At 38.5% G+C, this 15,368-nt stretch overlaps 1 protein-coding gene across 7 annotated transcripts in view; it reads left to right on the forward strand.

The window, feature by feature from the left end:
- Positions 1 to 15,368, forward strand: part of ROCK1 (Rho associated coiled-coil containing protein kinase 1) — an 85,560-nt gene that overhangs the window by 9,541 nt on the left and 60,651 nt on the right. The window contains exon 1 of one of the 7 annotated variants that reach the window (XM_042030151.1): positions 11,817 to 11,852. The exons of the other annotated variants lie outside the window; for them this stretch is intronic. Within the exon in view, the coding sequence (XP_041886085.1) occupies positions 11,832 to 11,852 (21 nt within the window). The 5' untranslated portion in view covers positions 11,817 to 11,831. Of the gene's footprint in view, positions 1 to 11,816; positions 11,853 to 15,368 lie in introns of those variants that run through there. 7 annotated transcript variants of the gene reach the window in all.

A 15,368-nucleotide genomic window follows, 5' to 3' on the forward strand; every position in this document is an offset into this window, starting at 1 on the left:
ATGGGACAGGGACTTGTCCCTGAGAGACAGGTGAAGAGGAGATACTAACTGTGGAGTTTTCAGGCAGAGTCTTCAGAGGAGAGACTTCAACTTCAGACTTTGACTTCAGAGAAGTTGAAGTGTGAAGTGCCAGTACAACAAGCACCATCTTCATAGAGTATGGATGACAGTTCAGCATGGTAATTCCACCATTGACACCTGAGAGCTCATTTGACCACAAGTGTGGATTGATTCTGTTAAGTACTTAAGAGGGGAGGAAACCTCTGCAGCCAGGCGGTAATCGAGTAGGAGTGGATGGGGAAGATTCTTCAGGGAGGAGTGAGGTCGAGGGTCATACAATCAACAAGTTAGTGTTGGTTATACTTGGCTTGTGCTTTTTTGCAGATGCTGGGTTTTGCTAATTATACCAGACAGGGCGTGAATCTGTGGTTGAAAATAGAGGTAATGCCTCTGATGCCTCATAACTTTGTATTGATACTATGCGCTGCTGTCAGTATTAGAGGTAGAATCATAGAATTCCCTTCTTTGTTATGAATCTGCTTATACGAATGTATTTTTATACTAATCTCTTCTTAGAAAGTAGCTTTGACTGTAGGCATGCAAAGAATCCTGTCAGTATTGAGCTGAGAGAATTTATTCTCCCCTTTCAAAGAGGGAAGGTGGTTCTGCTGAACCGTTTGTTAATTGCTCTAATACATCTTCTGTGGGTAGCTGTCCTCCTCCTTCAACTTAATTTACTACAAAGTTCATTGGCAATTAAACAATTGCCAGCATAACAGTGATACAGTTTTTGGTGGTCTTGGGATCATTCAAACCTGCTGTTACATGCTATATATATATATATATATACTCTTTTGTGGAAATTCAAGGCCAAAAGTGGTGCCAGCCAAATGATAGACTCGTTAGGAACTGAAGTTTTTGCTCTGCTAATATTGGCAACAATCATCATGGCTTTTGAAAGAGGGGCTGTTGTTGCAAACGTTTGTGAAGCTAAGATGGTGACATAAATAGGAAATTACCCATGAAGACCTGTGAGTGAGTGAAAGCTGAACTATTGATGCGATTGTGTATTTTATTGGGCTGCTTTTTGTTTGAGCAGTGGGTTTGTTGGTTGGTTGTTTTGTCTTTTTTTTTTCAATACATTGAGTTTATAATTGGACATGCCATTAAAGAGCTGGGCTTTCTCTGTAGAGAATAAATCAGTAGGCTTCCTGGAAGAGTATTTGTCTTCTGTCTTTTACTAAAATGCCCATGGCTATTTTTAGCCTTTCTTACACCCCACGAACTGTTTTGTGCATATGGATTTTGGAAATAGCATGACCTTAAGGTGTTTGGATATGGTTTTGACTTGCCGAAATCAGGTGGTTGGAGAAATCATCAGAGCTAGTCACAATGTGGTTCTGAATCAAGCTATGAAGACTCTTGTTAGGAAAACCATATTTAGGAGAATTCTGTGTTGTTTGTCTAAAGAATAAAGTTGTAATACAAAGAAAGTCTTGTATCACATAACTTGCATGCCCAGAGCTGTTCATTGATTCTGCGTGGTGGATTGGAGTAAGGAAAGGACTAAAAGTCTCTCTTGCTTTAATTCTTGATGAATGTAAGGTCAGAGGAGTCTTTAAAGTGTTTTCCTTTTGTTTCTTTTCTGTCCTCGAATGCCTTCCGGCTTTGATAAGAAAGCTTTTGTCCTTCTGAATGCAATGTATACGTAACACTATTATCATCAGTAGTTTGGGCTCGGGATATAAGCAGAGATACCATTCAGAGGTAAAATGGGGGTGTTATGACGCTGGTGCTGCTGGAGCTGCTTTGGTTCTGGGACTGCAGTGATTGTACAAAACTCCTCTGTGACTTTCTGTGCCTTCTGTGTAATTCATTTTGAGTGGCATCAGGGAATAGTCGGGATGGCTGCATTATTCTTTTCTTTGGTCATGACAGTCTCCTCTTTGAGCCCCTGGCAAAGAAGGGAGTCAGATTAACTTTCACCTTAATATAAAGAATGGCTTCTATCAGATAAAGAATAGTTTCTATCATAGTTCCTGGTAAGTTCATAGGAAAGAAGGGTCTGAGAACCATGAATTCTAGGGGGGAGAAAAAGGGATTTATTTTTCAAATTTTTTTTTTTTTTTTGGAATGTACCCTTTCTTGTTGCAGTTTGACAAACTCATAGATATGGTCAGGAATAAAAGATTAATTAAAACCATTTATTTGCAGGTTGGGAAGTTTCTTTCAAAGTTTCTGATGCCCTGTGAGTAGAAGCTTAATTTTTCAGTGTAAGGTTCAACCAGAGTAGGCAGCTGAAGGTTTTTGTTCAAATCTGGCTATCTTGTGAGAGGTTGTCTAGCTCTACCAAAGCAGGACACCTTTTGCTTTTTTTCTTGTGTGTTTCAACATCAGCAGACTTACCTTAGAGTGGTGCTTCATTACTCATATTTTGTGGGAGGAAATAACAGTATTCAGCAAGGGTGTGTTGTAGAAACAAGTTGAAATCCTAAGGTTTCTTCTGACTGATAATTCCTCTTACAGGCCCTTGCATTTAATTTAAGAAAAAGTCTTCTGAGCTGATGGGTTAGCAAAAGTGGAAAAAAAAGAAATGGGGTGATGAGTTTTTTAAGAATTACTTTAAAAAGTATTATGATTTTACAAAATAAGTTTATTTTTCCAGAAGAGTTGGAATCAACATAACTTCTTTCATAGCAGTGGAAAAAGACACAATCTTTAACAAGTGACTTGTAACTCTGAGCTAAAGTTTATGCTTAAGATTAGATAATTCTCTGAAGATCTTGCTTCCCTTGAATTTCATCATGATAAACAAATGGCCTTCAGGTATAATGAAGTGCAGCTCACAGAAATAAGCTGGTTTATTGGTTAAGCTTCCTTTTTACATCCAGAAGAAGGTGGAAGCAGTGTTACCCATAAGAGCACGATTAAGTTGGGCAGGATACCTGTGTCCTCATCTCTGCAAAACAGAAGAATCACTTAATTTTTAAATACAGAAGCGTGGTGTCTGTTGTCCTGATTTTATGTTTTTCAGTCTTCAGATTATTTGTTTCACTTTTGCAGTAGAAGTAAAACCAGTAATCAAGTTCTGATATAAAAAGGAGAAGCAACTAATGGGGCAGTTGACAAAAATTATTTTGTCAGTAATGCCAGTCCTGTCAATTTATTAATCGAGTTAATTCTTAAACTTGTGCAGTGGATATTTGCCTACCATAAATTACTTAATTCTTGATAGTTATAGAAAATAACTTTCTCCTTTTGATGTTGAGGTTGTGGAAAGTCAGTCATTCAGTTTAAATGCTTCTGGTTTGAATATCAGTCAAATATTTATTGAAAAGACAGGAGTTGAAATGAAAATTGGTGTGCCATGTTATCCTCTTGCCTTAGTAAATAAAATACCAAAAAAAAAGGAAGCATCAGTGCAGTATCCTTGATACTCTGATACATCCTTCTTTACTTTTGAATATTTTTAACAGCAGAACACAACAGATTACACTTATGGTATGGCAGGGATAGGGTGCAAGAACAAAAAAAAAATTGCCCTTTGTGGAGAAGACTTGTCTGTCTGAAAGATATATATATGTATACAGATATGAGGTTTGGAAAACAGGCAGAGAAATTAGTAAGATGATAGATAAAGATGATTTTGGTGTTGGAATTGTTTGTTTTGCCTGATGTGCTGTAAGTTAGGGCTTCCTGATTTCTTCAGCCTTTTTGTGAGACTGTTTTGAATTTCTGTTTCCTGCATCTAAAATAAGGAAGTACTTCCCCACCCCTCACAATTTGTGGGTTTGGTGGTGTGGAGGCAAGCTGCTTTTTGTACTCTTTTTAAGGGGTAGGGAAATTTCACTGGTAGTACCATCGAGTATTCAAAAAGCAGACATCAAGCTGCAAGGACGTGTCAAATGTGAATGGCCAACAAAAGCCTCCACAGCAGGACTTAAGGTCAGAAGGGAGGTGTGAGTCTGTTTAACATTGCATCTTCATTGATATGTTGCAAACTGCTATTTTAATATAACCCATTGCTTTCAAATTTTTAAATATTTTCATAGAATCACAGAAGTAAAGAGTTGAAATGGACCCACAAGGATCATCCTGACCTTGCATGTTACAAGCCCCAAGAATCACACCTTAGGGCATTGTTGGAATGCTTCTTGGACTCTGTCAGGGTTGGTGCTGTGGCCCGTTCCCTGGGGAGCCTGTTCCAGTGCCTGACCACCCTCTGGGTGAAGAACCTTTTCCCAATATCCAACCTGAACCTCCCCTGACACAGCTTCATGCCATTCCCTTGGGTCCTGTCACTGGTCATGAGAGAGAAGAGACCAGTGTCTGCCCCTCCACTTCCCCTCATGAGGATGTTGCAGGCTGCAGTGAGGTCTCCCCTCAGTCTCTTCCAGGCTGAACAAGCCAAGTGATCTCAGCCACTCCTTGTAAAGCTCTTAACCACCTTTGTGGCCCTCTTCTAGACACTCTCTAAAAGCTTTGTATCTTTCTTATATTGTGGCACCCTAAACTGCCCCCAGCATTCAAGGTGAGGCTGCCCCAGTGCAGAGCAGAGTGGGACAATCTCCTCCCTTGCCCGGCTGGTGATGCTGGGCCTGATGCCCCCAGGACAGGGTTGGCCCTCCTGGCTGGCAGGGCACTGCTGACTCAGATTCAACTTGCCATCGACCAGGAGCCCCAGGTCCCTTTCCTCAGCACTGCTTTCCAGCCTCCTGTTCCAGTCTGTATGTAGTCGGATGGTTGCCCCATCCGAGGTGCAGAATCCAGCACCTGTCTTTGTTAAACTTCACATGTTTGATGGTTGCCCAGCCCTCAAATTTGTTGATGTCTCCCTGCAGGGTGTCTCTGCCTTCGAGGGAGTCAACAGCTCCTCCCAATTTATCACTGGCATACTTACTTAGTATTGCTTCCAGTCCTGCATCCAAGTCAATTTTGAAGATGTTGATGAGCACAAGGCCCTGTGGAGGGATAGAGCCCTGCAGAACCCCGCTAGTGACGGGTCGGCAGTCTGATGGCACTGCATTCACTACAACCCTTTGCGCCTGACCCGTGAACCAGATGTTCGACCATCCCATGGTGTGTTTATCCAGCTGAATGCTGGACATTTGGTCCAGTAGGACACTGTGGGAGACAGTATTGAAAGCTTTACTGAAATCCCAAAAGATTAGATCAGCTGGCTTCCCTTGATACCTAGGTGGGTTACCTTGTCATAAGAGGGAATTAAGTTTGTCGAGCAGGACTTTCCCCTCAGGAACCCGTACTGATTGTGACTGATGACTACATTGTCCTGCAGGTGTTTTTCAATACCTCCCCAGATAATCTTTTCTATACAGGTCGTTGAAGTGACACTGACAGGCCTGTAGTTTCCAGGGTCGTCCTTGCCCTTCTTGAAAATTGGGACAATGTTTACCAGCTTCCAGTCGGCTGGAACCTCTCTAGATTCCCAAAACTGTTCAAAAATCATTGAGAGGGTTATCCTTTTGACTTAGAGTTGTAGTTTTCTTAAGTTCCGGATGTTCCCACAGACAAATAGGGAAAACTGATTTACATGGACATGGGTTTATGACTGCAAAATACTGTTTTTAAGTAAAGAAAATTAGTTTCTTTGCATGCTAATGCATATTAATACATGAACCTAAAAATTACTGTGCTTCAATATAATAAGTAAATTTTTACATTACATTAGCTCTTTTAGTAGCATGTTCATAATGTTCATCAGTCTCTTTGCGCTGAATGTATGGTAGAGAATTGATTGTATTTCTCAGGGGGAAAACTGTATACAAAGAGGAGCTTCATGAAATTTGGTGCTTTCAATAGAAAAGTGTCACTACTGGCTGTTTGAACTGTGTTGTGCATGTATATGAAGCTGTTAAAATGAAGATTTATGCATTTTAAGTTGCAGTTAACTGCAGTGTCCAATGCTCAGTAGTATAGCAGGAGACTGTTCCTGTTTCCCATAGTTTCCAGTAGTGTAATCACTGGAGGAAAGGGGGAACATCACTAAAATGTTCCATTGACCTAAGCAGTTTGAGGGTTGTAATAAACAAAGTTTGTTAGTTCTCTGAAATAATTCTCTTTCTTGTTAGCCTTACATACTGATTAGGTAGTGGGTTTGTACCTTAATGAATTCATATGCAACAATTGCTTGCTTTCTAAGTCTGAAGGTGTGCTTAACAGATTTCCAGGAAAGCCTTTCTGTGAAAAGCTTCATTAATCACTTGAGATCATAATTAAATAAGTGAATTGGCTAAAAAGAAAAAAAATTATGCTCAGTACATTCACAGACTTTTATATACATGTATACACACTCCATAGTGATGATAAATATGAAATCATGACATTCATTTTCCTTTAAAAAAAAAAACTTGCGAATTCAGTTGAGGTACTCTAAGTTTCAGAAAAATGGATCGGAGGTGTTGTTTTCAGTACTGTGCAATTATAATTTTCTGCTCTAAATTTTGTTAGAAGGAAACTATGATGAGAATATTTCTGTATGCTGGGTAGTGACACCAAAATTGCACAAGGAATAATCTACCTAAAGTTTTCTAATAGAGGGTTAATTTTGGTGAGACATCAAATGTATACTATTTTAAAAATAGATCTTGTGGTGGTCAGTGGGTTTTACTCAGGCTTGCAGCCTGTCACAAGTGGGGTCTTCCATGGGTGGATGCTGGGCCTAATGCTGTCCAACATCTTCCTGCATGACCTGGATGGTGGCATTGAAAGCACCCTGAGCAAATTTGCAGATGACACTGAACTGACTAGTGAGGGGACCCTACAGAAGGAAGAGATGTCTTAGAGAGCTGGACAGGCTGGAAGAGTGGGCTGAGTTTACACTGATTTTACAGGCTGGGATCTGTGAGGTTGGGAGCAGCCTCACTGACCTAGGGGCCTGTTGGACAACAAGGTGAACACAAGTCAGCAGAGCATGGCTGCAGCAGCAAAGGTAAACTAGATCCCGGGCTGCATCCACAGAGGGGTTACTAGGAGAATGGAAGGTGTGATCATTCCACTCAGTGCTGGTAAGGCCACATCTGTAGGGAGGTGTCCAGTTCTTGTTCCTGCAGCCCAAGGAGAGTTCTAAAGGAGGGTCACAAAGGTGATCAAAAGGCTGGAGAACTTGCCTTGTGAGGGAAAAGTGAAGGTGTTTCCCTGGAGAAGGTGTGGGGGAGACTTCATCACAGTGTCCCAGAACTAAAAAGACAGCTACAAGGAAGATGATAGAGATCTTTTCAGGAGGAGAAAACAAGGGCCAACATGTACAAGTTGCATTGGGAGAGATTTATATAAGAAAGAAATTTTTTGCTGTGACAGTAGTCAGTCACTAGAACAATTTCCCCAAGGATGTGGTAGAGTTCCCATTGGTGGTGGTTTTCAAGACTCAGCAGGGTGCTAGGCAATCTCATCAAGGCTCCCTTTTGCATGAGCAGTTGGACCAGGTGAACTTTTGAGGTACCACCAGATCTGGACTGTTCTATGATTCTCTGTCTTTGGAGAAGATACCTCTACAGTATTTCACAGGTTGGTTTCCCCTTTGCCTTTCCCTAGCTTTGTTTCAGAGCCTCAATGAAGCTCTTAAATCAGTGCAATGTGTTTGCAGCAGTGCTAGTTAAGCACAAAGTAATGATGTGTGCAATATGTACAAATTGTTTTCTCAGCTGTAGCTATCAAGGTCCCATTTTCTGAAGTGACACTGTACAGGATATGGTATCTGTGCTGAGCAGCATGATGTTGATTTCTCTTTTAACAGCAGATCTTCTCTGATGAGAGCGAAAGAGACTTCAAGAGAAAAACTTTTAAAGCTAGTGGCCTGAAGACACAGAAGAAACTCAACCACAGAATGCATGCACAACAAATCTAGTTTCTAAGTGGACAAAAATATAAACTGTTGTTATTTTCTTAAATATTTTTCACTATCAATGGCAACTTCAATAGCAATAGTATCTGAATTTAAAAAAGCAACAGGAAAAGCACCTCCCACAGAGTTAATTTTTGTTAATACTCTAGGAGTTAAGATGAACTCCATCTGGAAGGAGGAAAAATATATTCTGAGGATTTAAACCAACAAATGCAAGTTATCCATTTAGATTGGAAAGATACCTCTGCTAAGCTAAGAGAAGCTTGCAAAATGATCAGGAGCTAGTAGGATTTTTGTCTTACAATGGTTTCAGGTGAGAAGTTTCTTGATTAGTATAAAACTCTCCAAATTAAGAATTAGCATAGAATGAAGCTTTCAGTAAATAGAATGTAGTTCTTGTGAGTATGGAAGTAATATAGGTAATTTGGATATGAAAGATTGTTACCATATACAGTCAGATATAGTCAAACAACATTTAACTTTTACTACATGAAGAGATACAGTTTATTTGAGCATAAAATCAAGGCTTCAAGTACGCTTTCAAAAAATAACAGAAGTAGTTGGTTGAATCTGTATTTCTGATAAAGCCCTAAGGATTATAAAGAAAAAAAATAGCTTAAACTATGCTCTAATTTCAAGTGTATTTTATTTCTCAGCAGATTATTATTCTGTAATAAAACTTAGAAGTGCTGGGGATTCGTTTTGGAATTCCACTTCTACAATGAGCCTGGTATTAGAGGGATCTGTAGCAAGAATGCTCAGGCCAGTCCATCAAGAGCAAGGCCACAGTCTTGCTGCAACAGCCTTGTCTCTGTTTTGTGAGCCAGCGTCTATTACAGCTACTGCCCTCATGCTACATTCAGTAGCTGTCGTAATTAGATACGGGCCTTCTAGAATTTACCTCCCTTTTATGTTTTGGGTTGTGGGGCAGGAGGACAGCTACCATGGTTCATAGCAGAAGGTGTATTAGATGAAATAAGAGTGCATTGGAAGAACTCGGTGGAAAGAGCAAATCAAATTCCAGCTATTGCTTACAGTGTTTCCCAGTTGCAGTTATGTGAGGCCATTGGCATTCCCCACTCACTTTTGAAGAAATGAGATGCTCCAACATCTGTGGTGCCAAACAGGTAAATTCAATCACTGTCACTGTGGTGTGGCAAGGAAAAGAGGTTAAATCAGGATGTCTTTTAGTTACCCCTTTACCATCAGAGTTCTTGTTATGTTTCTGCTGGTTCAGAATAGTTCAGTGTGTTGGTAGCTACTCTTGACAGAAGACCTAAGCCAATTGGCCTTCGAAGACACTCAAAGGTATGCTTCTCTCTTCTTGCAGAAAATAGCAGATTTATTTGAGGATTGATAAGGAATATTATCCTATTCTGTTTTCGTCGTTTTTAAGTTCATACTGCTGATAATTAAAATTTTCTTTTAATTTGGTAATGAAAAGTCAAATACGTTTTTTGCCATGCTCATGATATTGAACAGCGTTTGGAAACTGAACAAGTCAGGCTTTAGGATATTCAGAAGATTTTCTGCTGTTAAGATTAACTTCTATGTAGAAATAGTATGTAAGAATTCACAACTACTCCACTCAACTTTTTTTCTGAATTTTCTTGCTTCTTGTCTTCTGGACAGCCATGAACTTTTATATTGGTTTTCAGCAGGAATAGCTTATGTATTCATAGACTGGTTTTCTGCTGTGTTCTTAATTCTTTACAGGAACTTGTACAAAAAGAGGTATTATCTCTACCTGTGTTCTTATTTATAAAATTTGGCTTTTAACTGAATCTATTAAACTGGAGTAAGTGTCATCTTATCTTCAGAGAATAAGGAGATTAAGAGGTTTTTTAATGAGGTGAGGTTAAATAAATTGGAAATTTGTCATGTCATAGTTCGAAAGGTAAAGGGACAAAATTACAAGAAACGACCAGTTCTCATACTTGTCTTTAACTCTAAATTGGAAAGAAAGAAAGAGCTCTAAACACGAGAATGTGACATGATCTTAGGAGTTGTTATGCAGCAGTTCAGAAAATAGGAAATTCAGTTCTTTTCTGTTTGCTACAAGTTATACAATGTGTTATCTTGACTGAAACAAGTAAGGGGGATTTTGAATGTGCTTTACATGACAGATTAAATGCTGCATTGCTTATCTTCTCTGAAGAGTGCCTTAAGCACATAGAGCTTTGCATCATGAACTACTTGTAATTTTACAAATGCAAAAGAGTTTGTGTCTCTGTTGAAGTTTTCGGTACTTCTTGTTTCTCTTGCCAAGCAGTTTGTAAAATGTGAATATGAATGAAAGTGGTAGGTTACTTTTTTTATTATTATTATTTAAAATGTTTGGTTTTTTGGGATATGTAAATCTGTGTATAGAGGGTGTATGCACACACATACTTCCTGGTGTTAAACCTTTCCTAATGTCAAATGTCTTTGTGATCCAGCTGACTTTTGGAAAGTGAAGTGTAGTATGTCTGACAAAAGTGTGACTCTAAATTCTTGAACTGATATTGCTGCTTTTTAATTACATTCCAGAATATCTCATGTTGCTATTTTGTAGTATTTAGAAATGGGAAACCTGCTTTCCTCAGTGTTTTACAAACATAGAATTTATATGAATGGGAAGTAGCAGTATTGCCTGACTTCACTTGACGTGGCTTTTGAATGACTTGGGTTTTTATATTTTTATACACACGTGCAATGTATCTCTAGTCTCTTAGTTCATGTAGATTTCCAAGAAAGTAGTGGTTTTTTTTAATGACTTTTTGTTCAATTAGGTACTGGAAAAATGCTTTCATAAAGCAAATCCTGGGATAAAAATCATATAGAAATTGGATGCAGGTAAAAAGTAGCCTTTCATTCACTTTTGGTTTATTTTGTAGAAAACATGTTTTCATCAGTTTTGCTTTCTGCTTAATGACAGACTAAATGACAGCTACTCAAAATGGTCTGTGGGACAGAGGAACAGAAAATGTCATGTTAATGTGCTCTGATTTGTCTCATGGCAGGCTTTTATGGTGTGACAAAAATATTGCCTGCCTTCATCCCCTGTAGAGATTAAGTTAATCAGCCCAAGCTCGGTCTTGCTCCCTTGTAAGGACAGGCAAGAGAGACTTTGACAAGATTCCATGGTTGTGGCAATGGTCCAGACAGCCCTGGCTCCCTTTCCTCTTGGGCTAAGATTTGTTTTCTCCCGTTTTCTGAATCCAAAAGAAAATCATGCCTTTGGAGTACATGTAGCAGTCTACTGTATCCTCTTTGGGTGTGGGGGGGGGGAGGGGGGGGATGGTTTTCTCAGGTTCTGAAGTGCTATTCTAGAAAGTGCTATTCTAATACCATTCTAGAAAGAATGGTATTAGAGAAGAGTTGACTTACTCTTTTGTTGTAGCTGGAAAAGTTGGTAGAAGACTTGCTTTTACAGTCATTTCTTAGCATTTTAGTATTTTTCATCCTTGTGATTGCAGTATATCAGCTTGGTGAAAATACCCAGTGTTGTAGAAGTTGAATACTACTGTTTTAGGAAGTTCTGCTCTCTTTGTCTCATGCCTGAGCAAGTGTATTAGAACTGCATGCCTCATGCTTGAGCAGTGGAAATGTTGGGAAAAACTTCTTTCTTGGTGCATGAAGTCAGTGGCTTTAGTTTTCTTCAAACTTTAGTCTCAAAGCTTGAAAAGGGACATAGAAAAACTTAGTTGCATGTGCCTAATGAGCTTGTAAGCATAATAAATCAAAACATCTTTGGACTTTCTTGAAATTAAAAGCGTTGGATCCTCTAGTGGATTTTTAATACTTCCACTCTTCCTCTAGTCTTGAAATACTGTACTTAAAAATCCCAGATAAACGAGCTTATATTGTTGTAGTATTACGTATGTTAAAATCCTTACTGATTATCGTGAGAGAGACTTGCAGTTTGTAAAAAGCCACCCTTACATTTTCATGGACTGCTTTGATTCTGTTCTGTCATTTCACTGCTGGAATGTGGAACCATGCCTTTCAAGTAGGTTTTTGATTTTGTAGTTCCACCTCTCTTTTTTCACATGCAGTCCGAAGCATTCAGGATTTTAGTTGTGATTCTACCATGATGTCAGAAAGGGTAGAAAGAGTACTTAGAGGAGATTTGGGTTAAATCAGAGAACTGTAAAATAGTTTGGGTTGGAAGGGACCTTAAAGATCATCTAGTTCCAAGCCCTTGCTATGGACAGACACTTTCTACTAGACAAGCTTGCTAAAAGCCCTGTCCAGGTTGGCCTTGAAGACACTCGGGGATGGGACATCCACAACTGCTCTCAAAGCATCTATTGTGGGAGTATTTTTAGACCTGAAAGTAATTAGTGACTTGAATATACACTTAAACATCCGTATTAATTAAAAAATTGTGTTACTAGTGGCATTGTCTGTATATGCTACCATTTTTTCTTCAGGTGGGTTTTGAAAGAGAGCTTGTCTCTTCACACTTTTTTTTTTTTTTTTTAAATGGCTTAAAGGGAGTGGGTAAAACCATGTTTTTTTAAATTTATAAATTTGTAAATTTAATTTATTGGGTTCTGGACTGTGGGAACAATCTGTTAGCAGAACTGTTTTGTTCTACATTAGCAGTGAAAATCTCCAAAAAAAGTGAAAAACTTGCTGTTTTGTTCCTGTTAGTTACAAAATCCTATAGTACAGATGAATCTTAGTGGTTGGAAGTAGAAATAACTTGTCTATATCTAAAATAATTCTCATGGAATTTTTATAACCTTTTTAAAAAATAGCATTACTTGAAAGTCATTTTTCTGGGTATATTCATCATGGAAAAAAGAATAAATATAGAAAAACACTGAGTTTATGCATACAGACATCTTTTATATTGAAAGTGATGTTTTTCTTTTAATCAATCCACGAAAAAGTCTATGGCCTTTGCTAGGGTTTGTGATACAAAACTGCATAACGATGCACAAATTCTTAAATAGTGTTAAGTTCTTGTTTAGTTGCATATTTCAAATATCTGCTTGACGTGTGATTGCTTGTGCTGGAATGTTTATTGCAGAAATGTAGCGAGAGCTCTGACAGGAGATTGTGCAATCGCAGAAGCTTCTCAAAGTTGATTCTTTGCTTCATTTGTGCTTAACTTCCCATATTTTTCGTTTTGCAGACTGGTTTGCATGTGACACTAAGGAAAGGCGTATTGCTTTACAAATCACTGGTTCAGTTTCTAGAGTTTTTTTAGTATAATTATTTCATAATCTTCATTTCTGGACTTCTCTCGTGTCTATTTGCCTCTAATTGTAAAAGTGTTGTGATTTGTTCTAGAGTTTTAGGGAAGAATTTCCCTTTTGGTGGTGGGGAAGGGGAGATATTGTACAGTATTTCTAGACTGCTGGAAAAATTATGATGCTCTCACTCCTTCTTGAGAAGTTATTCAATGAATTGTCTGTGCTCTGTTTGAAAAATTAAGTACTTTTGTTCTCAGTTTGCCTAGCCTCTGTTTCCAGTCCCTGGGTTATTTTTCTGTGGGGTGGATATTATTACTAGCAGAGGGTTTTTTTTTTTTTTTCTTTATACACCTTTTTAGAATCTTCTCTAAAGCATAATTATTGAACAAATATAATCTCCAGAGACCAAGCTGTCAAAGCTAAATAGAGAACTTGCCTTTTTATTGTTGTATAGTTTGTTGTTTATATCTGTAGTTAGCACGTAGTGATCTTTACAGCAAACCTGGTCCAGGTCAGGTGATAACAGGCTCTGTATGGCTGCTAAGGTATTGTTGCTTTACAGAAAAATTAGTTACCTTTCCACTGACTTGTTATATTGCATACTTTGCTGGTAATGCTCTTGGTTTGTTTTTCACAGCAGAGGTGTCACTTTTCAGACAAAAGTATGGTGGGAGAGCTAGACGCAGCAATTTAAGCTATTGATGGGAGAACTTAGTCTAGTTTTACTACAATGTAAGGATAAGAGATCTAAAGTTGCTTTACATATTTGACAGCTTTTACAAGAGAAAGCACTTTCATTTATGTTGCTTGCAATAACTCCTGTGAACATGTTGGTGTCTTGCTAATTCACATCTTGTCCAAGTGACTAAAGCTTACTTTCTGCAGTCAGGTTTCATGGATACCTGCCTGGAAAAAAATCTGTGAGGCAGACAGCAATTTCCTAGGCAACAGATGTGGAGGGAGTTCTGTTTGCTTTGGTAAATACCACTGGTTTTTAGTGGAGTTGTGCAGTTTCTTTTCCTTTTGTTGAAGTCTTAACTCGTTGCAGGTTGCTGCAAAAGCAGCCTTAGACTTTTGAGCTGGGACTGGACCAGTTTGTCTTCATTCTTTCCTATCTCTGATCTGTCTTTATACCATTTTGTCGAAGGGAAGTTATGTACCAGTATTTGCATCCACAGTGTTAATTTTTATCCATGTTACTTTTGCTTTCTAATGAGCGTTCCTTACAGTGTTGACTCCCATTGATCTAAATTGGTAGTTTTAAGTGTGTGTGTTTAAAATGAAAGTGTTGGGACTCCCAAATCGGAACGACAGATCTCTGTGCTGCCTGTGGAAGAATCTGCCCTCACAGGATAACCAAGAAAGCTCTGGGGACCTCAAAGGGCATTTGCTTGTGTAATTTACAAGTGAGGTTCGGCTTTTTAAAAAAAAAAAAAAAAAGTAGGTTAGGGATCAGAGCTTGCCTTTTATTTTTGGTTAATACCATAACTTTGAGAAGTGGAAAGGATGTGAAGTCACTTTTTTCCACCACGAGGTATTTCTGCGGATAGTGTTACCCTGCTGTGTGTCAGGTTGTCTGCTCATCTCCAGTTGCAGTTGTTACTGTAGCTGGGAACTCTAGACCTGTGAGGCATTTCCTAATGTCAAGTGCTGCAGTGGCTGTGGAATGCTGCTTCCATGGTGATAAACATCAGTCAGTTCTTTAACTACCAGTACTTCTACTTCTTCTAACACTATTTAAATATATATATTTTAGGTGTATGTGTGTTCACATCTAGTACAGTTTTCTTGAAGAGGGCACTTTTAGCAAGCTGTACTTATGCTTTATTTAATTCTACTGTTAGTCAAACATGGTTTGATAAGTCATTTAAACCTAAAGTAGGCTATTTTCTTATTTTCTACACATTAAAATATTAAGAACCTGCATAGCCCTCCAGATAGTTCTGCTTTAGTCTTTTTATATATTCTGTTCATGGTAGAATGTTTCACATTTGGTATAGAAGCTTTGAAGTTTGTAAAACTTGCCCACAGAGCATATTAACCAGTGCAAGTGAACCATTTTTAAGAAAATGAAATATCTGGAGATCTCACTTGCTGTGAAATGAATCCATGTAATTTGACTTAATGGCAATTGGCTTTTACTCTGGTTTCACACCTTCCTGAACTATTTTCAAATGATATTGTACCTGTTTCTGCCTAGATTTCACCGAAATATATTCTTGGTGCTGTCTTGGTCTATGTTCTTCATCATCCTCTCTCATCTGATAGTTGTTCCTAAAGATGGAATACTAAGTGGAATTAATTCTGATGCCAAATTGAAA

Source organism: Corvus kubaryi, unplaced genomic scaffold (assembly GCF_017639235.1).
Source record: "Corvus kubaryi isolate FWS band 111438036 unplaced genomic scaffold, C.kubaryi_AGA036_p1.0 132, whole genome shotgun sequence".
Taxonomy (NCBI): Eukaryota; Metazoa; Chordata; class Aves; order Passeriformes; family Corvidae; genus Corvus; species Corvus kubaryi.